This window comes from Vombatus ursinus, unplaced genomic scaffold, assembly GCF_900497805.2.
Source record: "Vombatus ursinus unplaced genomic scaffold, bare-nosed wombat genome assembly UNPS02014291.1, whole genome shotgun sequence".
NCBI lineage: Eukaryota > Metazoa > Chordata > Mammalia > Diprotodontia > Vombatidae > Vombatus > Vombatus ursinus.
Window position 1 is genome coordinate 245,025 of NW_020954069.1, and position 26,184 is coordinate 271,208.

Consider the following 26,184-nt stretch of genomic DNA (forward strand, 5'->3'; position numbering starts at 1 on the left):
TCTAGAACTCACTAGCTGATGAAATATGAACTATGCATTCACCTTTCTCCACATTAGTTTGCTCATCTCTAAAACAAACATATCTTCAGTTCCTACCTCAGAGGGCAGTTCAGTACATAAAATGAGATATTATTTGGAGGACATGATTGCAAACCTTATGGGGTTTGCATAAAAGTCAGCTCATACTGTTCCTTCAAAGCTCAGCTCAGTTGAGCTCAAAGTTTAGTTTCTCTGCTGTGAAACTCTTCCACCCTACTTTGTATTATACTTATCAGTTCAAATCCTGTATCCTACCAACATCAATATCCTGAGAAGGAATCCCATTCCTTATGGGTCACAGAATCAGAAGCACATAACTAGAAAAATCCTCAGTAACCACTTAGGTTAACTTATAACTGTAAAGAGTTGCCCTCTGATGTATTCCATATTAGAATGGGGTTAACTAGACTTTTTAATTCTCAAATGAGAGGGAATGCATTATTTTCTGAGGCAACCCGTTTTCAAGTGTCTTCATAGACAGATTACTAATTATTATTAAGATTTTTAAATTGGGCTTAAATCTGCATCTTAGCAACTTTCACTTACTCCTTGCTTTGTCCTTGGGTCAAGTGGGAAAAAAATTAAATCAAAAGACAATTATTATTTCCCCCTCAAGCCTGATCACTAGGATAAATGTCCTGATTTCATTTAACCTGTCCTTTGATGGTATATTTATGAGGCCCTGCATCCTTCTCATTGTCCTTCTCTGGATGCCCTCCAGGTTATCTGTACCCATTCCAAAATTTAATCAACAGTCTGGGACACACTACTCCAGTTGTCTGACAAGGCAAATTTCACAATACTATCACATCCTTAACCCTTGCTATGATACAATAAGATAGCCTAATACTGTACTGAGAGGTAGTATTGCATAGTTAATAGACAGAAGGCCTAAGAGTCAGGGAAGGACTAAATTCATCAGTCCCCAACATATACTGGCTGTGTGACCACAGGGAAAATAATTTAGTATCAAATATCATACATTGAACGAAGAGCGACATCTTATAGTCTACATTGTAAAAGTGAACAATTTTACATTTTAGGAAACTGAGACATGAAGGATAAATTTCATGTCCAAAATCACAAAGGTAGTAAGTGGAAGGGCCAATATTTTAAACCAAATCATCTGACTCTAAGTCCACTCTATTACAATAAATGTAACTCTTTTTAACACCCACATTCTCCAAGATTTTAAGTAGACCAATATTTGCCAAGCTGGCATTGGTAGATGGAATGTCCTAGTCTAGAATTCCTTAGCTCCATGAAAGAGAAGATTGGGAAACATAATATAATGGGTGTTTTCGATTGACATATCCCAGTGCTGATTTTTGTGGAACTTACTGTTTGCTACCCTTAGTGCCCAGTGTTTTTCAGATGAAAGTGTTTTTATCCCTGGCTCTCCCAACTTGTACTTGTGAAACCCAACTTTAAAGTCAGAGATTACTTTTTAAATTTGTTTATATCCAATGTCTTGTAACAGGTCTTGAAGAAGATATAGGTTATTAACAAATATTGGTCAAATTAAGCACATAATTTAGACAAGGAGAAACCTATGTTGGCACTGGATAAGTCAGAGAGGTTGTACACTTTGGAAACAAATTATTCCTACACTAATGGAGTCTAGAGAAAAGACTCATTGTCCTTTAAGTGCTTTAGGCATGGTTAGAGTAGAATTCCTTTCACATTACCACCACATTTATGAAAGTGGCCCAGAGTAACTAGAAAGGGTGAATACACACACACACACACACACACACACACACACACATATAATTTTTTTATCCATCCATCTATCTACCTATCTATCTATATCTACTGCCCCCATAGAATAAACAGCTCTCATAGATGCTGTAAATTCTCTCCAGAGCATCAAATCACTTTCAACTCTTCTAAGAGATCTCAATTAGAATTGGACTTAGAACAAATTCGATCTTCTCTTTGATGTAAGGATTATTAAATTGGAATCTGTGAACCCCAAATGTTATCTAAACATATTTAAAGCATCTGCAGATGTGGATGGGAATATATATTTATTTCCAATGACTTCTAAATGAAATTGTACATCTTTTTAAACTATTATATTTATTTATATATTATCTTAGAAAGGATCCCCAGACTTTATCAGACTCCAAAAGGGGGTTATTACATTAAAAATATAAAGAATAAGAACTAATATGTTATTAAATTTTCAAAAGTTGTTATTCTAGGACTTTAATCTCATTTATAACATTTTTCCTGCTCCCACCTAAGTGTAATGGAAGTATATGAAGTTCTTGGAGGGGAATGACTATGTACCTTTTTTTAAAAACCTACTTCTATTTTATTCAACAAAACTATTAAAGATGTTTAAGTCACAGAATGATGGAATTTTTGAGTTGCAAGGGCAGTCAGAGACGTTGGAATTTAATTCATTAATTTTATACATAATGAAATTTGGTTTTTGGGAGGCATGAAATGATTAGCACATAACTAATCAAGTATTTGAAGCTAGGATTCAAGACCAGGTATTCTGGATGCAGACCCAGGACTCTTTCCGTGGCCTTCCTCTCCTATCTCCTTGAAAGTTATAAAACCAGATGTTAGAGACTCAACAGGTAGATAGAGAAAGAACAAAGAAGAGAGAATATGGCAGTCCTTTCAAGTGAGTATGAATAACAAGGGAAAGGTTTAGAGTTTTCCACTTTTATGTTTCCTATACATAAAAGACACTATCAACATTTTTTCAATTGAGTTAAATCTGTTTTTGGAGGGGAAATTAAAATGAATACACTCGCACTTATATTGCATTAAGGCATTTCTTAAAAGTATATTGATTACTTTGATTCTTCTGTCTATTGCTACTGATGTTGCTGTAAATAAGACAGATAAGATGATGGGATAGAAAAAAAAGAAATGTTGATTTTAGAGACTAAGGATCTAATAATGATGGTAATGCAAGCTCTAATGTGATTTGAACATTATTATTTAATATCTCTGTATTAAATTTCCTTCCAGAAAAATAACAATTAAAATGTATTAAAAGTCCTTTTGATAATCTGGAATGATAATACATAGGTAAAGGAATGATTAATCTATGATAATAGATAAGATCTATGATAATATTTGAAAAAGCCTTCTTTCTCTCATGTTCCAGCAAAAGTATGTTTTAAATAAATAACCTAGTATAATAAAAATGGTTATACATCTCATTTCTATGACCCTGAAATATTTACAGGCATATTTCTTTCATCAAGTATAGTAAGAAAATAGTGAAAACCAACACACCTCTCAGAACAACTTCTTTATCAACCTATCGTCTAAGAGAGCGGACAGGTTGGGAAGAGGATAAGATCATAAGAAATTGTTACCCAAGGCAGATAGTGGGTGATTTGGGAGATAATCTGATATTCACATCAGGTGTTGGAGTGGGACAGTATAGGGCTGAACTCAGTAAATAGAAGTACAAATTAGGGGGTAACAATACTTACATTTTCTCTACATAAAACATACACTTGACCCTTGCATGTTATTTTCTCATTAAGAAAAAAAAATCAGAAGCCTGAAAACCTAGACTGCTGCCTGGGCAGACAGTGCTAGCAAATATGGTTTCATGTGGTGTCCCAAGAAACTCTCTATCATATCACAATGGCTCTTTCCTCCATTACAGGAAGGGCATCATTTGAATGGTAACTCCAATTTGTTAGAATGGTAGGGAGGTCTAGTGACTGAGATTCATGACTTCTCTCACTGAGTCAATGTCAAAACAATGGCAAATACATTTCTGAGGCTACTGACTCTGGAGTAAACATCTCAATCTAGAAAAGGCTAACCAATCAGGTTCAAAATTTAATGGCGTATGATGAACCACAGGGATGATTTTCCTGAGGCTTTTGGACTCAGTCACAAATTAAGCTTTGCAATAAAACAAAGAAAAAATATTGTGTAGAAAAAGATTATAAACGTCTTAATAAAACTTTGGATATATAGCCAAAAGTTCTTTTGAGTAATAATGTAATTTGTTCTCTGGTTCTAAGATCTTGGGAGATTTCTGTTATAATTGCTTGAAATACTATAATTAGTATCAGAATTTTTGACATGGCTTTCAGGTAGTCTAATCATTATTAAAATATCTTTACTTAATCTGATTGAAAAATGTTTTTAATATGACTCTTTATTTTTTTTTTCTATTTGTCCAGATTTTTTAATTTATCATAATGCTTCTTGTTGCCTCATAGAACCATTAGTTCCTATTGTGTCAATTCTAATTTTAGAGAGTTATTTCTTGAATAAGATTTTATATCTTATTTCAATATGTTATCTTTCTTCAAATCTTTCCTGTTTATTTTCCTATATTTTTTATTTAATGGTCTCAATTGTTTCATTTTTTCAAATAATTTTAGATTTTTTAAAGTCTTGATTCATTTTTGTTCAAGAATTCTTGTTGAACCTTTGGACAAATTATATATTTGCTTTCTACAGTTAATTTTTTTTCTTTCCCTTTCTAAGCTATTGACTCGCTCTTGCATACATCTCGTTTCTTTTCCTAATGTTTCTTCTCCCTCTCCTATTTGACTTTTAAAATCCTTCTTGGGCTCTTCCAAGAAAGTTTTTTGGGCTTCAGACCAGTTCGTATTCCTTTCTGAGGTTTTGGATGTGAGTTTGTGGACAATGTTGTCCTCTTCAACATTTCTGCTTTGATCGGCACTGTCCCCATAATAAGAATCTATGGTACGTTTCTTTTTGCTCATGGTGTTTGCTTATTTTCTGGCCTTTAAAAAATATGAGCTCTCCTGTTGCGGAGTATGGGGCACTGACCCAAGCTTGTTGTTCTGGGAGCCCATGGCCTGGTCACTGGCTTTGTGTGCTGGATCCTCAGATGCTGTCAGTTGGAGGCTGTAGGGTTCTGGCAGTTTACCTAGTGTTGGGCTGGAATCAGCAATACTGGAACTCTAGGGGTAGGATTGGGTACTCTGGTCCCTGGTGGTTGCCTGCTCACCCAGACCTTTTGCTCGTTTCTTTGGCTCCTTGCAGATGTATGCTTTGCTGCTGTAGGTTTCTCTATCTGGAGCTTGTGCTCCAACTCCTTGGAGTTGTGCTCCCCAAAGTTTTGCTGAGTCACTGGGAGACTTGGCTGCCAGAGAATGCTGTGGCACAGTGGTTTTCTGAGCTGGTTTCCACTAGTTCCCCTGCCACTACTGAGGCACTTGGGGATCCTGGTGTTGATGCTTGCCTTTTCCACCACCTGGGGTTCAGGATCTCCCCCGGGTGCATTAAGGTGGGACTTTCTGCTAGTTTTCTGAGATGTCTCCTGTTCTGTACTGCTCTCCCTCCTCTAGAGTGAGAGGGGTGTGTCATGTTAATTTCCCAAGCTTCCTGGGTTACCACACAGCTGCACCCCATCTTTCTGCTGCTTCAGCTATTCCAGGGTTGTTCCTGGGGTGATATTTTCTGGGTTTTCATGGGTTAATAAGGGAGGATGAGAGTGACTTACTTCTTACTGTGTCGTCTTGGCTTCTGGAAGCAAAGTCTCTGAATTTATATTTATTGAAGAATGTTATAGAGAGCTTTTGGAGTCATTTTCTTTCTATGAGTTTGCATTTAGGGTAATTTTGTCACCTTATGATAGGATATTTTTTTTCCTCATTCTTATAGCCTTCTTCTTAACTTATGATTTTAGGTTCAGAATGTTATCTATTCACATCCAGTGGAAAGGTCTAGATTTAGCTTTTGTCCTCTTTGTTGCATCTGCTGCTTTCTTCTTGTACTAAGGCTCTTATTCTGGGACCTCTTACTGGGGATCTGCAGTTTTGCTGTGTTCCAAAAGTAGTGTGAACTAGGATAAAGATTATTCACTTCTTTTGTGATAAGAACTCAGGAAGAGCTTGACCTTCTTTCAAGTCTAAGCAATGTTCTTGTGAGCTTGTCCTTATTGGGCAAGTATACAGCTGCTGGACTCATATGAGCCCATTGGGAAGCTCTGTAAATTTAAAATGACAGAACTGCTGATTCTCCTTTGTTCTGGAATTTCTGCCCTGATCAATGCATTGAGAACTTCAGAGTGAAGAGCTGACAATCCACTCCTTCCCTCAGCAAGAACTATAGAGATGCAGCTTAAGTCTTGCCTACTCCTAGTAGAACCTCAAGGTTCTACAACAGATGTTTTACTCTTTGTAATCTAAGTTCCAATCAGTATCAACAATGAATCCCATGAAGTTCATGGGCAATTTGAATTCACAATATAGATAGATAGACAGAGAGATAGATAGGTAGATGGATAGATAGATAATAGATAGTTATATGTTATGTATGTCTGTAAATACACATATCTAGATTTACATGTGTGTATGCATAGACATACAAACATAAGCTGCCTTTAGACCAATGGAAATTTGCAATGAAAATTGAGTTTAAAAAAGTTATTTTATTTATATGTTACTCTAAATCTGCATCAAAGCATAAGAAAATATATTAGTGATTCAGGTTAATTACAAAATAATGAAGTTATAGGAAGCAAAAAATTGAAATTAAAATAAAATTACTAAATATTGTACTGAAAGATAAACATTCACTGATAAAATTATTAAATGTTGTCGTTGTCATTTCAAATATTTTAGCAGCATGTACCAAAATGCTTTATTTTCCTTTAGAACTTGAATACATACTGGTAAGTGTAGAAAACTGTATACATATATCAGTAATTTTGCATGCTCACATTCCCACAGAAAGAACCAATGTAATTGACTAGTCTTCAATATTATCTATCATCAGAAATGCTTTAAATGTAATAGCTTTGTCCTTGAAATATCTGTTTTTAAACAAATGGCCTAAAATAATTGAAAACCAAACTTAAAAAATACTTTCATGACCCATGCTTTCTTAGGGGCCCACCAATGAACTGTACCTGATTGATGGTGGTAGTCTTTTACAGTGTGAGGATTTTAAGGCCAATTAACAAGCATGGGTATTTAAAATCCCTTTCAGTACCATCATCCAATAGATGTGTTGGGAAATACTTAGAAATGTTGAAGCCAGATTAAGTGTTTTGTTCTTCTTTCCTACCTTGGGAAAAGTCAGTTTTGGAAGGCATTTTTGTAGGGTAATCCTTTTGGCTACAGACCTAACAGTGGGATTTCTGTGTCAAAGTTATAAATAGTTTTATACTCTTCGGGAAAATTTCAAAGTTGTTCTACAGGATGGTTAGACCAGAAGATAACCCAGCCAATAGTGCATTATTGTAGCAATTTTTGAATCTCTCTGCCATTTACCATTTTTATTTTCATATTAGTAAATCTGATAGAAATGAGGTGATATGTTAGAGTTGCTTAATTTTTATTTCACAATCAATAGTGATTTTAAAGCATTTTATGTTGCTATTAATAGCTTTGTTTTGATCTTCTGAAAACTGCCTGTTCATATCCTTTGACCATTTATCAGGTGGAGAGTCAGTTGGCTTCTTCATGAATTCCAATGTTACTTATATTTTTGTGAAATTAGGCCTTTATCATCAGAGAATCTTGCTATGATTTTTGTCTAGTGTCCTGCTTTCCTTCTACTTATGGCAGCACTGACTTTGTGCAAAGTCTATTCAATTTCATGTGATCAAATTATCCACTTCACTTCTCATGAATTTCTTTCTCATGAAAAAGGGCAAAGGACCCATATGTTCAAAAATATTTATAGCAGCTCTTTTGTGGTGGCAAAGAAGTGGAAATTGAGGGCATGCCCATCAATTTGGGGATGGCTGAATGATCTGTGCTATATGACTGTGACGGAATGTTACTGTGCTTTAAGAAATGATGAGCAGGTAGATTTCAGAAAAAACCTAAAATGACTTACATGAACTGATGCATAATGAAGAGAACAGAACCAGAAGAATGTTGTACACAGTAACAGCAATATTGTTTAATGAAGAAATGTGATTGACTTAGCCCTTTTCAACAATATAATGATCCAAGACAATACCAAAGAACTAATGATGTAGCATACTATCTGCTTCCAGAGAAATTGATATTGTTTGAATAGAGACTGAAGCACGCTATTTTACACTTTCAGTTTTTTTTCTTTTACTAGGTATTCATGTGCAAAATTACTAACATGGAAATGTTTTACAGAATTACACATGAATAACCTATATCTGATTGCTTACCTCCTCAGGGGGTGAGGATAAGAAAGAAGAAAGGGGTAGAATTTGGAACTAAAAATTTTAAATAAAAATGAGAGTACTTTATCCTTTATTCAGTGCTTACTTACACAACAACCCTGTGAGGTAAGGACAGCTAGTTTCATCAAGTCCTGAAATATAGGTCATGTAAGTGAGGCTGAGATCATGCTACTTGTGTACAAACTTTTTATTGTCACATACTTAGAAAGCAGCAGAGCCTAACCCACTGCAATGGGTCACTGACTCTAAGCCCCGGGCTCTTTTCATTTTTTCATACTTTTTTATTAACTAATGCTTAGAACAGTGGACTTACATCCATAAGATCTGGCTCCTCATTAAAAACAAAAATATGGTCAGGGAGAGAAATTGTCTCTAGAGAGTAGAATAGCGCAAGGATCCTTTCGATTTAAGAGCTCTGGCTCCATTCAACTCACTCATCTTTTTAAATGGGAGTTTGTTTTTTGTGATTTGGCAATGTTTCTAAAAATTATTAATACTTAAAGGAGAGGCCATACAATACAGTGGGAACAATGTTTAAAGTGAAGAGAGTACTGTGTTCATTGGAAATTAGAAACTTATTAGTCGCTTGACCTTGAACAAATCACTTATATTACTTGATTTTCATTTTTTCCTCTGTAAAATCAGGATAGTTATGCCTATAGCACTAATATAAAAAAAAACAACTTTATGAAAATAGAATTGAATGGGAGAATGTATGTTTTCTAAAAACCATAAAGCACTACATAAATAGCAGCTAAATATACACAACATTTTGTTATATTAATGAAGGAAACCGTATGAATATGATTTTATCGCAATAAGAAAAGGTAAGTAAGCTATAGTCTATATTTCTAACTTTAATATCTCTCCCTTTTGATTACAGCTTGTTGTAATTAGTTGATTTCTAAACTCTCTGATACCAGAAAATACAAAGATCTTACTCAGAGACCAAGATTCAGTAAGGACAAAGGAAGCATTCACATGAAATTTTAATAACAATTTCGTGTTCCAGAGAAGGTTTATGATGTGTAAGCACTTGTGTTATGAAGTTGTGAAGCACTATTAGATGAAACAAAACCATGGACAGGAAAGCATTTGGAAAAGAAAAAAGCTCTCTCTTTCTCTGTCTGTCTCTTTTTCTCTACTTTTTGTCTGTAGTTCTAAAGGTCTCTTCATGTGTGGGGAAATCTAGATGGCCTGGTTAGTCCCATATTTCCCTTTAGATATTAAGTGTGTTGAGCCACACATTTTTCCTATGAGATGACTAACTATCTATATCTATACACCAAGTGAGAAACTCCCTACAACCCAAATGTATGCTGTCCATAGGAAAAAAATAATCAATTTTGTTACGTATTTCTTTTTAGGAAGAATTTTACAAATAAGACTTTTCTTGTCCCACTTGCATTTTATTTTTAAAAACTGTCAGCTTTCCAGGGGTGGGACTAGGGCAGAGAGATCATTGAAACATCATTTTCTTTTCTCTTTTGATATGATTTGGGGTGATGTTAGGTGAGTCTCTGACACATGGAACCAACACAACTGATGTTCTCTGTTCTGTAACTACTTCTTTTGCGACTTTATTAATGACTATTGTGTTTTATACCACAGACATTTCTGTTATAGACTTCATCTCTAAATACATAGTCATTTTCATAGGACATCATTTATCTGATCTTAGGATCTAAACCAACTCTTTATCACCATGAGTTGGTGGTTACCTGGGCTTTTCCAGGCACTCTGCCTTCCAATGACTCAAAAGACCTAGACTTTGAGAGACACACATTTTCCCAGCTTACCTAAAATGCAAAAGCTGCCACAAAGAATTTTACTCTGTAGGAAATTTATTTCCACTAGACATAGATTATTAGATCAGAACCAAAAGTATCTGCCTAACCAGACCCGAACGTACAAATGAACAAAGAATAGAATAAATGGAGTAGAAAATGATGTCATTCTCTGATGTTTATGTTTACATTCTAAAATATTTGACATCAAAAACTTTTTTGTAGTATCAATGCATTATACTTTCTACATCAATTCTAACTTCGAAGTTTTCTTACTGAGAGTCAAAAAAGAAATAATAATTTTTCAAGGTGAGGTTGGTTTTATACTTCCTCAATAATAATGACGACAATGATAGAGTCAGAGTTTTTAGACCTAGAAATGTTCTCAAAACTCAAAACATGAAAAAGATGATTTAGAAGGGATATTTAACATTGAATATAACATGTTCCACAAATTAAAAATTTTCATATATATGTCATAGATCTACAGAAATGAAAACCAGGACTCTGAAAAATAATGTATTATTTCAAATAAAGGACAAAAAGTACAACCAAGAATGTAATATATATTTATGATTTCATAACATAAAATGTACGAACTGGATATTTTTAAAAAATCATAATTTTAAAGTTACCTTGGTCATTATCTAATCTAACTTGTCCAATTGTCTTTTCAGAAACCGTGTCCTAATGAGAAACAAATTTCCTACTATGAATTACTAATTTAAAAGGTAGAATATACAGAAAAAATGGCAGACAAGAATCTTACTCTCATGGAAGAATTTATTCTCTTAGGATTTTCTGAACTTCCCAACTTTCAAGGGTTTCTCTTTGTTATTTTTTTAATCATTTATATAAGTATCCTTTTAGGGAATGGTCTCATCATTGTAATCACCAATATGGAACCTGCTCTCCAAATACCCATGTATTACTTCCTTGGAAACTTCTCCTTTGTGGAAATTTGTTACACATCAGTCACCCTCCCCAGAATGCTAATGAATCTTTGGAGACAGAAAAGAAATATTTCTTTACTGTCATGTGCTGTACAACTCTGTTTCTTCCTTATTCTGGCAGCCACAGAGAGCGTCCTCCTGGCAGTGATGGCCTATGATCGCTATGTGGCAATCTGTAAGCCCCTCTCTTATCCTCTAATCATGAACCACAAAACGTGTGTCCAGATGGTGGTTGGCTCCTGGGTCACTGGAATTCCAGTCTCAATAGGGCAGACATACCAGGTTTTCTCTGTACCCTTCTGTGGTTCTAACAAACTCAATCATGTTTTCTGTGACATGCCCCCACTAATGAAGCTGGCATGTGGAGACACCTCTGGGGATGAATTCTTTATTTATATTGATTGTTTCCTGTTTGGTTTGATTCCCTTTCTATTGATACTCTTCTCTTACATCAGAATCCTCAGCACTATTTTGAAGCTCCCATCAACCACTGGCAGATCCAAAGCCTTCTCTACTTGCTCTTCTCATCTTACTGTTGTATGCTTATTCTATGGTTCGGGTTCCATTGCATATCTGCAATCCAAGTCCAGTTACTCAGGCACAAAAGATAAGATCTTCTCCCTGTTCTATATCATTGTGACCCCAATGGTTAATCCTATGATATATAGTCTGAGGAACAAGAACTTCATTGAGGCAATGAGAAAACCCTTTTCTAAATGTATAGGGTAAAGAATAAAATAATTTAACTTGCATATTATTGTATCTTGAGCCATTTCCCAAGTTTTTCTTCCTTTTTTTCTATTCTGTATGCCTTTCAATCTCTTAACATTTTCTTCTTGTTATGTTGAATCATTTGGCATTCCTCTTTTCAATCCCTCCATGACATCACATTTTTTTATGTGTAATCAAAGAACAAACTTATTTTTTTGTCATTGTGATTGTTGTTTTTACACAATATTAATAAAGGACTACCTTTTCACCAAAAGTGTAAAATTAGAGAAGCTAACTGATGCTTTGGATTGAACACCAGCCTTGGAGTCAGGGGGATCTAAGTTCAAAGGCATTTATTAGCTGTTTGACTCTTGGCAAGTGACTTAATCCTGAATGCTTCCAAAAAAAGGTGTGATGTCATCCTGACACTATTAAGTCAATAATGCAGACCAAAGTCATGCAGTGTCTATAACAAGTACTTATATGATGGCAATGATAATATCTTCAAGGACAATGATTACAAGTACAACTTGAGGCTCTTGAGAGATTTTACTTAAGTATGTCAGAAAGCTTCCTCTCCTATTTACATCTCTTTCTTAGTGTTTCTAGATTGAAATGAGAATATTATCAATTTTCTTCAACCTGAAATGTTGCCTGTGGTTAATTAAGCTATGGAATGTGTGATTAGTTTGCATTGTACTAGCTTCTTTGTAAATTGGAGACATACTTATTCACTAAAAAATGTGACTTCTTTTATTGTTTTCTTTATATTGGGGGTACACATGGCTGGATTTGGGAAATAGGAACCCTGCCTCATTTCATTGCAGTACTAACAACATTCACTGATAAATTGAATCATTTTGTCAATTAATATTATTCAAATGAACCACTGAATATGTTTGTTTACTTACGATTTAAAATACTGACAAGGAAAAATATATTGTTTTTCTAAAGAGTAGGTTTTGGAGAAGTGTCTTTTCTATCTTGATTTTGGTCAAGTTGCTCTGTGTGTGTGTGTGTGTGTGTGTATTTAATAAATATATTACTGGCACAAGGTGATCTAAACCTCAGTGAGAAACTTACAAATGTCAGACCAGAAGAGCAGTTAGCAAAGTTTTTCCTAGATTATAGGATTTGGGAGTTAGACTACCCTGAAGGTTTGCAAATTCCAAGGTTATTCCACCCCCTGAAAATCTTAAAGAAATCAGAGCCCAGAGGATAAAAAATAAGAAAAACAAAAACCAAAACAACAAAGAAACAAGTAAAAACCCAAGATATTCTTTCCAAAAGTGTGCAGAGCCTGATCCAGATAAAAAGCCAAAATATAGAAGACATTCTTGAAAAATGAGTTAACTAAAAAATTACTAAAAAGAACTTGCATGACCTAGAACTTATCTCAGTGATCCCCAAAGGAAAAAAAAAAACAGAAGAAAGGGACATTAAAATACCTTAAACAAAGCCCTAAGTGGAAAAGACATGTTGACCTCAAGGTCAAATAAATTTCCTAGAACAAATAACACGAGAAAAAACATTTTTGAAACAAAAATTAAAATGTAACAACACTGTAAAAAATCAATATTTTTTTTCATTTTCAGGCAATTGGGGTTAAGTGACTTGCCCAGGGTTACACACCTAGTAAGTGTCAAATGTTTGGTCTGAGGTCAGATTTGAACTCAGGCCCTCCTGACTTCATGGTTGGTGCTGTATCCACTGCACCACCTAGCTGCCCTAACAATTTTGATTTTTGTTTTGTTTTGTTTTGTTTTGTTTTGTTTTGTTTTTTTAGACAATTGGAGTTAAGTAACTTGTCCAGGGTCACACAGCTAGTAAGTGTCAAGTGTTTAGGCTGAGGATGGATTTGAACTCAAGTCATCCTGACTTCAGGGCCAGTATTCTATCCACTCTGCCACCTAGTTGCTCCCCAAAAAACAATATTCTTGAAATATATAATCAATTCTTACTAAAAGGGAAAAAGAATGATAACAGAGAAAATGTGCAGAGACAAAAGTTTTTGGACAAAAGACAATACAGGCAATTGTTTTGATTCACTACGGCAATTTAAAAAAAATTCTCTTTTTTTCAATGTCAGGAGAGTTGATAAGGTGAGAGGGAAAATATTTTTAGTTGAGAAATTTGAATTAAGAATTAAAATTAAAAATACATTTTAATAAAATATAATTTTAAGGTAATTTAAATTTTAAGAAAATTTTAATTTAAATCATATTAAAACAAAATTAGTATTCAACATTTCATTAAAAATTGCAAGTGAAATAAAAGTTTTAAGAAAAAATCAATTGATTTTATAAATGAAATGTGAATACTAGCAGAAAGAAGCAGAAAAGTAAATAAAGCTTTGGATGAAATACTGGATGAAAGAATTAAATATTTTGTATGAAAGGTACAAAATTATATGAAAGTAATAAACTCCTTCCAATGTATAATGGGGAAAAGATAAGCAACTTGTTTTGTGAGAAATAAAGATATATTAAAAATAAAGACACATACAGGAAAAATAAGATATTGAATGCCATTTCAAATGCAAAAGTGTGAACTGAAAAGCATATAAAAGATAGAAAATTTAAGAATTATTAGATTAGACAATAGGTAGGACAAAAAAATGAGCCAGTAAATAATACTTTTTGAAATCAGGAAAATAAAATCCCAAGAAGTAATAGAAAACTATAAGCTGACAAAACAAAATACAAGAATATTGGGCATACATTTAAAGTAGTACTCAATAGTATTCAAATATCCCTAAAACATCAGATTAGAAAAAGGTAAACAATGAAGGAAATATGTATTCAGAAATTTAGACGATATATTGAAAATTAGAGGAAGAATAAAGAGAACTTGTGCATATAGCTTGTATTTAACAAAGCACTGGATAAACTATTTCATAATATTTTGAAGATATAGAGAATGGGTTAGCAAATGATAGATGTAATGAAAAATGATTGAATGGCATTTTTAGATCCAATTTTTAAACTTCTTGGAAGTAACACGGTGATGTTCTTTGCTTTCAACTTCAAAGGCAAAGTAATTTCAACTTACTAAATTCACCTTTCTGATATGTCCAGACCACTCACACAAATTGAAAAGCACACGAACCCTTGACCCCACTCACAGAAAGGACTTACCTATATAGCTCAAAGGCTGTAATTAGATACCTCTCTTGCAAAGGATTGTTGTTGTCATAATTAAAAATAAATCCGTTTACCTTGCTTGCCATAAAGTTGTTTGTATATTTGAACATACTGTATGTTAAAATTAAAAGAACAAAGTAAAACAAAGCAAAACTCAGTGTCATGTAAAAAAATAAGAAATTATTTTCTAGGACCCCTCACTCCATCTTCCAAAGAAAAACAGAAATGCAATAGTGAATGCATAATTAAAATTGTCTTATGATTTTACATCATGACTGTGGCAGGAAGGAAGATCTTCTGATTCTTTAAAGTCTTATTTCCTTAGAATTTAGATAAGATATGAATCCTAACTTCTGATGCTGACAGTATGTATAAGCCTAGTGTTGACCAGATAGATAGATAGATAGATAGATAGGTAGAGATAGAGATAGAGATAGAGATAGAGACAGAGATAGATAGAATATGGATGTATCAATAAATGGATATGGCCATATTGACATCTAGGTGGAGATATTTTATAATAGCTTGTGAACTAAAATTTAGAGTTTATGGGTAGAATTGAAAAAGAAAATGAAGTACATTGTGCCTTTGACTTCTTCCTGGAAATAGCGTGTTGCTTAAAAAAAGGTTCCTAGGGGTCAGTCTGGATCTTCCATTTACCTCAAAACAACCACTTCCACCCATTAGCACAAACGCAAGCAACTTCCAACTCTAGCTGCCAGTCCAAACTCCCAGGTGAGATGTGGAGATTTTCTGGTGCAAAGAACAACCTCCCTTTGACTTCGGGATTCCCATCTCCTGCTGTGCCTGTACTTTGATGGTAGAAGAGTGATGACCTCCACTCAGTAATGAACATTCTCACACTTGGTCATGACCTTCACATCCCATGGACTCTGAACTCCTGTAGGTCAATCAAATTCCATTCCATGCTCCCTACCACCCAACTGCCCATTTCAATCTGCCTCCACCCCAACACCCGACCATAGGTCAGTTCATGTCTCCCTCAGTACCTCCCCCTAATAAACTCCAATATATTCCTATTGCCCAGGAATGAATACAAAATAATGATTGGCTTCAAAGTCCTTCATAACCAAATACCCTCCTGTGTTTCCAGTCTGTTTTATACTTTACTCCCTAATACATATTCTTTGATACAGTAGCACTGTCCTCCTGATTCTTTCATGAACAAAACACTCCATCTCTTTGATAAAGGCATTAAGTATGTACTAAAACCATCTTCTACAATAAACCTACTCCAACTTCTCTTAATTCTAGTGTCTTCTCTCAGTTAATTATTTCCAATTTATACTGTGTACAACTTGTTCATATACATACATACATATATGTGTGTGTGTATATATATACATATATATATATATGCATATTATCTTCCTCATTGGATTGTAAGCAAAGTTTAAAGAGATGCAGGATTCTTGGCTCAGTAAGAGGGCAGATGAAATTCAGTTTTATGCTGATAGTAAGAATCCAAAGTATGTTTAAAATGCCCTGAAGGCTACTTATGGGCCAAAAACCTTCAATGCAGCTCAACTGTTTAGTGCTGATCAAGCTACATATGTCACTGAGAAGGCCAAGATCCTGTCAGATAGGCTGAACCCTTCTGTAGTGTTCTCAACAGACTGTCATGAACCAATGCTGAAGCTATTGAGCTATACCTCAGGTTGAACTCAATCCATTTCTTGATCAGTTTCCAAATGCAGAACAGGTTTTGAATGTCTTTAGGCTTCTCCAGTGTGGCAAAGTGCCTAGTTCTGATTCCATTACAACAGAGATCTACAAGGCAGAGTGTCTATTGATCACACAAAAGCTGATGGAAATCTTCTGGGTTATATGGAAGCAGGAGGTTACCTCCCAGGAGATCAAAATATCTCCATTATCCTTCTATATGAAGGCAAAGGAAATAGGTTTTCCTGTGACAACCATTGTGTGTGTGTGGGGGGGGATGCCTCTCTTTTAGTCATTGCTGGCAAGTCCTCCTTAATCGATTGATTCATCACCTGGAAGATGGTCATCTACTCAAAAGCCAATGTGACTTCAGAAAGGTTCAGGAATGGTTTACATAGTGTTTGTTGCTCAATAACTCCAAGAGAAATACCAGAAGCAGAACAGATGTATGTATACAACATTGCTCAATCTAACTAAGGCCATTGATGTTGTGAGTCATAAAGGCCTCTGGAAGATCATGGAGAAATTTGGTTGTCCGGAGAAGTGCAAAACTACTGTATGTTACTTCCATGCCAGTATGATTGCATAGGTTCTACGTAATGGACACTGCTCTTGTACTTTAACAGTCATCAATGGAGTGAAGCAGGGTTGCATACTTGTACCCATACTTTTAGCATTATGTTTTCAGTGATATTGTCAGATGCCTTCAATGAGGATGAAAATGACATCAAAGTCAGCTACCACACTGATGGTAAATTATCTAACTTGAAAAGACTACAGGTCGAGATTAAAGTGGAAGTAGAGTTGGTGCATGAGATTTTTTGTTCAAAGATAATTGTGAAATACAGCCTCTGAGGCTGAGATGCAACAAAGTATGGACCAATTCTCTGCTGCTTGTTATAAGTTTGTCCTACCAAGAAAACAGACATTCTCTATCAGCCAGGTTTGCACCATATGTGGAGCCATTGGTTATATCAAATGGAGGAATTTTGAATGTTGTGGATAAGTTCACTTACTTTGGCAGTATACCTTCCAGGGATGTACACACAGATGATGAGGTGGACACTCACGTTTCCAAAGCTAACTTGTCTAAAGACATTTGGGAGGCTCTGAAAGATTCTCTAGAAGACATGAACTATTAGGCTCCCTACCAAGTTGAAGGTCTACACAGCCATTGTGCTGACCTCATTTTTGTATGCTTGTGAAACCTAGAGAGACTACCAGCACCATGCCAGAAAGTTGAACTGTATCCGTTTGAATTGTTTTAAGAAAATTCTGAAGATCATGTAGCAGATAAGGTACCAGGCACTGAGATCTTTCTCAAACCAAAGTGTCAAGCATAAAAACCCTAATTGTAGAGAGCACAATTCCTATGGACTGACCATTTTGTTTACATGCCAAATGTACATTTACCTAACAGACTCTTTTAGGGAGAACTCACACAGAGTGGGTGTTGATGTGGGGACTGGAAGGAGTGATACAAGCACACTCTCAAGGTGCCTGAAAAAGTTTGGTTTTGATTGGGAGAAATGAGAGACATTGTCACAGAATCATATAGCATGGTACGCCCACATCAAAGAAGATGCTCTATTAGTAAAGATTTACTCTATTGGCAAACCAGAATTTCACTAGCTCCAAAGAAACATGTGAGGGACAAATGTTGAGACATCTCCCTCCCAAATGGTCATACAGACTATTTGTGGCTGACCTGTGGTAGAGCCTTCTGACCTCTATTGGCATGATGAGCCATAGCCAGACACACGGCACATTGGGTATGACATCAGGATGCCATTTTGCTCCACTTCAAGGAAGAATGACAAACAATGGTTTTTAAGTTCTTTGAAGGAGGGAATTATTTTTTGCTTCTTTTTGTATCCACAAACAGGACTATACCTGACATATAGTAGGCGCTTAATAAGTGTTGATTGATTAATTGAGTTAGGTCTTCATAACAAGTACACTTCTAACCAGGAATATTCTAAAGCCTTCTTGAAATGACTCATAAGAGACAATTTTTGGATTTTCAGACTCACCATTTATACTTTTGAAAATGGAAAATACAAATTCTTAAGGCCAGATTTTCTATTTTGTAAATTGTCTAGTCTTATGAAAATAATGTTAACAATGCAGACAAACCTTAACGTGTGTCATGCATACATTTTGGTGAGGTAATTGTTAAACACATGCCAATGCATCCCTATTAATCTACATCCAAACTGTATGAATGTGAAGACTACTCTAATCAACAGATCATGGAATTTAGACCTAGAAGGGATTAGAGGTAATATCACTCAAAACTCCAGCTTCAGCAAAGAAAATGAGGTCTAGAGAATTGATGTAAATTCCCCAAGATCATACAAGCATTTATGAGGAGATGTGGGATTTAAAACCGTCTCCTTTGATATCTTTTCTTACTTTATTGTTTTACCTTTTCACAGCTCAAATTCCTCCAGTGAATTATTCCAGAGCCTGAGGGAGGAATCATATTTACTGATTTATTCCACAGATAAATGCTACAGAGAAGAAGAGAACATTGATCAAAAGGTATTTGCATTTTTCCCAATCAGTGAACAGAATCTTACTTAAGACTTAATTTTTGCAAGAAGCCTTTCCTAGTCCTCCTTAATATTCATGACTTCTCCATGACATTGTTTTCAATTGATTTTCTTTTTTCCCATGTACATAATTATTTATATATCATCTCCTTAAACCGTGACCTCCCTGAATGCAGATTTTTTTTATTTTCTCAATATTTCCCACACTTATAGGACTGCCTAACAAACAATGAGAGCTTAATAAATACTTTCTGACTGACTAAAACACCAAGAAGGTGAACTCATTTGGCAAATTGAACATAGATATGATCTGGGAATACTGGATATTCAAACTCAGATCTTCTGATTATGTAACCATTTTCTTTGGATTACATAGAGCCTCTTCATTGCATCCATTTATCAGACAGGACACATATGTTAAATGCTTACCATTTGGCAGACAGAGCCTTTCTAGATACTGTGTATGCAAACACAAAAGTTAAAAAGTCTTTACTTTTGAGGAAGGTTTACAATCTAGCTGGCTGAGATGGCATGTACACATATAGATATTATACAAAACTGTGACAAATTGTCTTATGAGGAAGATATGTGTATCCAAAGGGATCAGCAAAGGTTTCATGGAGTACGTGATATTTGCATTAAGTTTTGAAAGAAATTGAATTCTAAGAGCTACAGTTTAGAAGGGAAGGTAATCTATTCATAGGGGAGAAGTAGTGAAAAAGCCAGAAAGATTGTCATTTGTTAGCAATAATATTAAAAGTCATTTCACTGGATTGCAGTGGCGGCCAATAAACATTTATTAAGTGCCTACTATGTATCAGGAACTGTTAAGCATTGTGGATAGAAATATTAAAAAGAAAAATAGTCCCTATACTCAAGTACATTATAATATAATTTATCCAGAGCTCCTCCCTTGTGTTCGACAGGAAGTGAAAGAGATTCTCCTCCAGAAAGGGAAAGAACTGCTGAGTGAGCAAGTGAGTAACCTGGAGGAGCTGCCTCTCGATGAGCATTGTGACAGCATCCAAGTGAAGACAGACAAAGAGACTCAGCTGGTGGCTAACCTGGTGATTGCCTTCAATGAGATTAAAATCCACTCCTCTGAAATACAGCAGCACCCTGGGTGTTCAAATGTCTTTTAATGGTGCCTTATGGTTAACAATCACCTCCAGGTGGAGGGAGTCAGTAATATCTGTGCCATTGGGAACTGTGCTGATGTGAAGGAACCCAAGATTGTGTACCATGCTGGACTACATGCCAACATTGTTGTGACCACCATTGTTAGCAGTTTGAAACAGAGAATGGGAAAAGTCAACACACAAAATGGAAGCTCAAATGGGGTTTTTTGACACAAGACCCTGATGAAGTTTAAAGGAGTGCATCCAAGTGGGAAATGAGAAAATGATTGGACTGGGTACTCTTCTTTTATGGAGGTTTGGGGAGAAACTTTCACTCCACCCTCCAAGAAGAGCAGTGGAGTGTGCTAATAAGATGTGAATACCAAGGGTGATGTGACTTTGTAGGATGGTGAAATTTCCAATCAAGATATTCAGTAGGGTGTGATGTTGAATTCTAAAGGAGTGCAGCTGGTAGGAAATATGTGGGAAGGGGAATAATGTGTGAAAATGAATTCATCTCTGTCGCATTTGTGCATGAACATTGTTTCCACAATCCCTATGTTCTGGAATCTAAGACATGGTAACAGACTTCAGCCTGGATATGTTGGCATGAAATATTGGATCATAAAACCTAAATAACCCATCCACTCATTGATAAATCAGTCAAGCAAAAAAGCAACAAACATTTATTAAATAAGTGTTTATGATATCCCAAACAATGTGCTACACACTAGAGGTTTGAGGACAAAGAATAAAATAATTCCTACCTGCAATGATGTTACCAATTATAATAATCTAATAGATAAATATACAGCATAAATATAAAGTTAATCAACACATTTGTGTGATCAAGAACCAGCAGATCTACCATCTACCCTGCCTCCTTCTTTATATACTGCTTTTCCAATTAGAATGTGAGCTCCTTGATAGCAGAGAATGTCTCTTTTTCTATTTATGTATGCACATAGGAAACACTTACTGAATGCTTTTTTCATCCACCAATAATTCAGGAAATGTTTAAAGAAAACTGCTAACTGACACCATGAGCAGGGAAGAAGAGGGCATTCCAATACTTGCAAGCTCTGTCTCTTCTGACTTCAGATCCAGGCTTATTATACTATTTCCAATATTTAAGTTCAACATGTCGAGAGGTTTAATTAAAGCCAGTCACTTATAAAGTCTAGACAATCTGAATAAAGCGATAAGACCTTATTTGTAGCATTTGCCAATTTGAGATGTAAACGCTCACATTAAAATGTTAAAAATCAGCTTTCATGAACTAGTTTGAACTGGCTCCAGTATAGTATGGCATCAAGAAGTATCAATGCTGATCTGTATCTAGCAACATCCACTATTCACTTTTGTGCCCAAATTTGTATCATTTATTGATCAATTATATATAGATCATATAATTTATATCTAGGTGATCCTAGAGATTACTTTGTTCAATCTTCTATTTTCAGAGAGAAATGAATAGAGGCTAAGAAAAGGGAAATAATTGTTTCCAAAGTCACAAGGACAATAAGCAGGAGAACTGGTTTACAAGTCCATGTTCTGTTATTCCAAAGTCAACACTTCCTGAATGAGCACTGAAATTGGAGTCAGAGCACCTCTGTTCAAATCTTCCTTATGCCATTTATTACCTGAGTGAATTTATTCAAAACTTTTGCACTATTTGGGCCCCAGTGCCCTCACCTATTAAATGAGAGAATTAGATAATATGATCTCTGAGATTTCCTGCAGATCTAAAACAATGATGATATCATCCTATTAATGCATTATAACAGCCTTTTAAAATCTAAGGAGAGAGTCAGAGTTAGATGACTGTTTATTTGAATTTTTTATTACAATTGTATGTAAACTAACACAGAAACTACATTTTACCCTGTATAGAATGATAAAATCATAGAAGTTGTTGAAATGCATGCCCTCATTTTTCAGATGAAGGAACATAGGCTTACACAGGTAAGTGTCTAAGGTGAGACTGAAACTCAGGTCTTGATCACTATGAATCTACTTTGTTTATTTGTTTATTTTTGGTGTTGTTGTTGTGACAATAACCTTGTAAGGCTGGTACTATAGATAATGTTTTCATTATTTTACAGATGAGAAAACTGAACCTGAGGGAGGTGTAATGACATGCCAAGTTTGCAAAGCCACTAAGAGACAGAGCTAAGAATACAATTATATTCCCCTAACTCTAACCTTAGTATTTACGTCTTTGCATGAAGATGTCTAAATAATTGCTGTTTTTGACCTCTAGACTCAGATCAAGACCTTATTTCTCATTGAAAACAGTCAAAATTGACCTGGGAAAGGCTTCATTCCCACAAAGTAAAGGAAGGGCAGAATACTCTCCATTTAAAGAGTTCTGCTTTGAATTCAAATATAAATTTTGGTAGGTGGATAATCATTGACACATGGTTTGGTGGGATGTACTGGAACGTTTTTGTGCTTAACTCGAAAATAATGTGGTGTAGTGGAAAGAATGTGGATGTTGGAATTGAGTCTTGGATTTGAATCCCCCACTTAGGAGTGGGGTAACATTTGACAAGGCATATAAATTATAAAGTTGCAGTTTCTTAATCTGAAAAGTGTGGGTAATTCCTGCAATAGTTACATTACCCCATTACTGCGATATTCAAATGGGAAATGGATTTAATGAAGTTTGTAAACCTCAAAGTTCTATATAAATGTAAATTGTTTTAAATGTATTCATCAAAGAAAGTAGCGGCTGAATGAATATTTCTAATCTGGTAAAAGTAAGAATGTATTATTTTATTATTCCAATTTCAATGTTTCTTAAACACTTTCTGAAACATACTTTGTTACTGTTGTTTATTTGTAATTATCTCTACTCTCCTTCACAGTTGAACATTCTATGATCCTATTTGAGTTGAAAGTTCTACAAAACAAATGTGAAATTTAATATAAGTGATATGAATCTCTTGGATCTAAAAGAGACCTTCCTGACTGATATGGCATTTGCAGTTTTCAAATTTAATAGTTCTCTTTACAAATAAGATTTTGTCTAGTACAGAATATTAAGGAGTATAAAATTCTTTCCTAATGTAAGGGTCATTGTGTTAATATTTATTATAGGTAAAGAAAATGAGTCACAAGAATTAAATGAGGCATACATAAAAGGTGGCAAAAAAGGACAAATATTATATAAATCTTGTATGTGCTTTGGAAATATTTGAGTAAAATATGTCAGTTAAAAAATAATAAATTTGAAGGATGCTGCAATTACCATCTAACACCAGGCACATTTTCTTCTTCAAACTTCCTGATCTTTGAAGAGGAGAATGAGATCTTCATTATTTTCTAGGTTTTTAAAATATTTTTGACAAAACATTCTAACTTTAAGGTTGACGATTTGCTATATCTACAAGCAAGGAAATCACAAACCCTGTGACTTTTCCCTAAAGCATTTGAAGTAACTATTAATAGATACTGGGGAAATATAAAAAAAAATTTCATATTCCTCAAATTTCCAACAGAAAACCTCTCTGCTGCATTCCCTTTCAATTGCTTCTGAAATTTTAGATACTATGCTATAAAGATGAATTAGGCAAATATTCACATCTACTCTCAATTTAAGGGGAGGTAGGTGGCAAAGACTTCAGGGGAATTATTGGTAGGATTCTATGGCCTAAAATTCAAGAAGAAAATTCAGTCGAATAGTACAAGAAAACCCTGAATAATTTTTTTTATCATAAAAAAGGTAAAAGAGCCTGAGGTGGATAGGAGGGAATTCTTTTTAGTAATGTAGATTATTATTTTTAGAAGTGCAAATGCAGAGACAGCCAATAAATGATGTATACAAATAAATATAAGATTATTTTGATAGATATTTGTGAAGAGTATGTTTTAATGCATAAAATGAACTTAAGGTGATAAATATAAAAAGGGACACAGGAAGGGGCACTTTCACTTATTTTGAGAAAGATAAAGGAAAGTATTGGCCCACTGTTATGGGTAGATGAGATGATGATAATTTGTGACAGGAGGAAGATAAACTCAAATTTGTTTCATTGTTTTTTTTTTTCTCTGACAAAAAAAATGAACATCAGAAGAAAATGAACACTCAACTTAGAGTAAGGTGGAAAAGGAGAGGGAAAACATTTCTTGAGCTCTTACTATGAGAAAGACACTGTACTAAGAGTTTTACAATATTATTTTATTTGATCTTCACAATAACCCTATGCAGTAGACGGTATTATATCACCATTTTACAGCTGAGGAAACAGAGACAGAGGGTAAGTACCTGACTCAATGTTTTACAGCCAATAAGGTTCTGAGGTTGGATCTAGAGTCAGTGATTTGTGGATTTAGACTTTGTGATTCCAGGCCCAGTGCCCAATCCATGGTGCCACCTGTGACTGGTAAAATGTTATTTTCATGTAAATTATTATTCTTGATTACATTTCTTCGAAGTTTTGGATGTAGGAGCTTTGACTTTGTTTTCTTTTTCTGTTTGTATGTTTTGATCTTTGTCACCAAAGGAAGTTAATATAGTCTGACTCTGTTTGCACTGCTTGCTCATGATCCCAAAGAGTTTTAAACTCTTTGTTAAGGTAAGAGTCTGTTTCCAATGTGGAGAATGTACTGTCCCAAGCTTTGGGGGTTTGCACAGCTGTTTTCAGAGATACTTCTAGGGACCTGAAAAGTGTCTGTTCTTCCAAGGTGCTATGATAAGGGGCGAGATGTTTCCTCTCCACAGCCGCAACAAGCTCCAACAGGCCAGCGCTCCTCCTTGCCCCAGGACCGCCTCTCAGAACTGTGACCCAGATCCAAGCACAGGCAAAGCAAGAGATTCCTGCCTCAGCCCTGGCAAAGAGATCCTAGCAATCCCCCTCTGATCAGCCACTCAATTCCCCCTAAGTCTGTGGGCCATGTGTGGTACAGCAACTCTAACGCAATTAAATTCAGAGACTTCTCAAGGTGGAAGCAAAAGTTACTCTTTATTACAATCTCACGAGAAGGGGTGTCTACTCCTCCAGTACACTACCAGCAGAAGAGAGGCAAGGCACAAAGGACAAAGCAAGGTTATATATCTTAATGCAAACAAGAAACTCCCACCCTGCCACTATCCCTACTCCCATTGGCTGGGAGGTGGGCTTACATTCTAGGCGCAAAAATCTTTCCCATTCCCAAAGAACAAAGAAACAGGGTATAGCCAATCCAAACAAACACGTCCTTATTTAGTATGCCTAATGCTTACGTGGCAGTGGCAATCAGGAGAGGGTTTAGGGCCTAATTAAACTTATGGCCTGTTCCTTCTCTCAGAGCCTATCTCTAGTTTTGAGACAGTCTTTTCATTAGCACCCTGAGAAGTCTGCACAGAGGTCATCTCATTCAGTCCCCCCTCTCATTCCATACTGTCTGAAGACTTCTCACACCATTGTCAATATAGTTCATCAACCTGCTTGTCACCTTGTTTTATACTATCATACCACACCCCCATTTTCATAGCCCTTGTTTCCCTATCATTATTCCCCAGATCTGCTGAAACCTGCTCCCTTAAAACCCTTAATTTAACAGATTTAGAGTAATCCACATCACTGTCTAAAGTCTCATTGGTACTTTCAATCATCTTCTTTATATTGCCAGAGCCTGCCCTCTGAACTCCCACTGTGGGTCCCACTGGGATAATCTTTAGTGAGATTATCAATCATTGTACTGGTCCCTTATTGCATGGAACTATACAACATCCTACAGCAGTTAATATTCTAACCATCCCTTTAATTAATTATCTATTTCAGAGTTCTCTGCCAACTCTTCAGCTAAAAGTGGTTAAACCTTGCAAGGCCTTAGTAATGGTTCTATCTGGGGCTGTGCTAAGGGCAACATTTCATCAGGGGATTTTGGGGACTTGAAATAATCTGGAAGAAAGTGAATAATGCATTGACAAATTATAAAGGGGCAGTCCCCTTATTAAGTACAGATACAGACACCTAAAGGTAACAATAAATTGTCCATTTAAAGCTTCAAAAGTCTCTTCTCATACAGCTGTCTGACATTCTGGACATCATCTGGTAAAGTCCTCTGG

General features: G+C 35.3%; 1 protein-coding gene across 1 annotated transcript; it reads left to right on the top strand.

Moving 5' to 3' along the window:
- Window positions 1–10,703: 10,703 nt before the first annotated feature.
- LOC114042185 (olfactory receptor 10AG1-like) lies at window positions 10,704–11,648 on the top strand. Its single transcript, XM_027860850.1, has one exon. It carries the CDS (start codon window positions 10,716–10,718, stop codon window positions 11,646–11,648), a length of 933 nt encoding a protein of 310 aa, XP_027716651.1. The 5' UTR covers window positions 10,704–10,715.
- Window positions 11,649–26,184: the final 14,536 nt, after the last annotated feature.

Bases quoted from the DNA above. Each gene is read 5' to 3' on its own strand.
- LOC114042185 (XM_027860850.1), top strand. From the start codon at position 10,716: ATGGCAGACAAGAATCTTACTCTCATGGAAGAATTTATTCTCTTAGGA.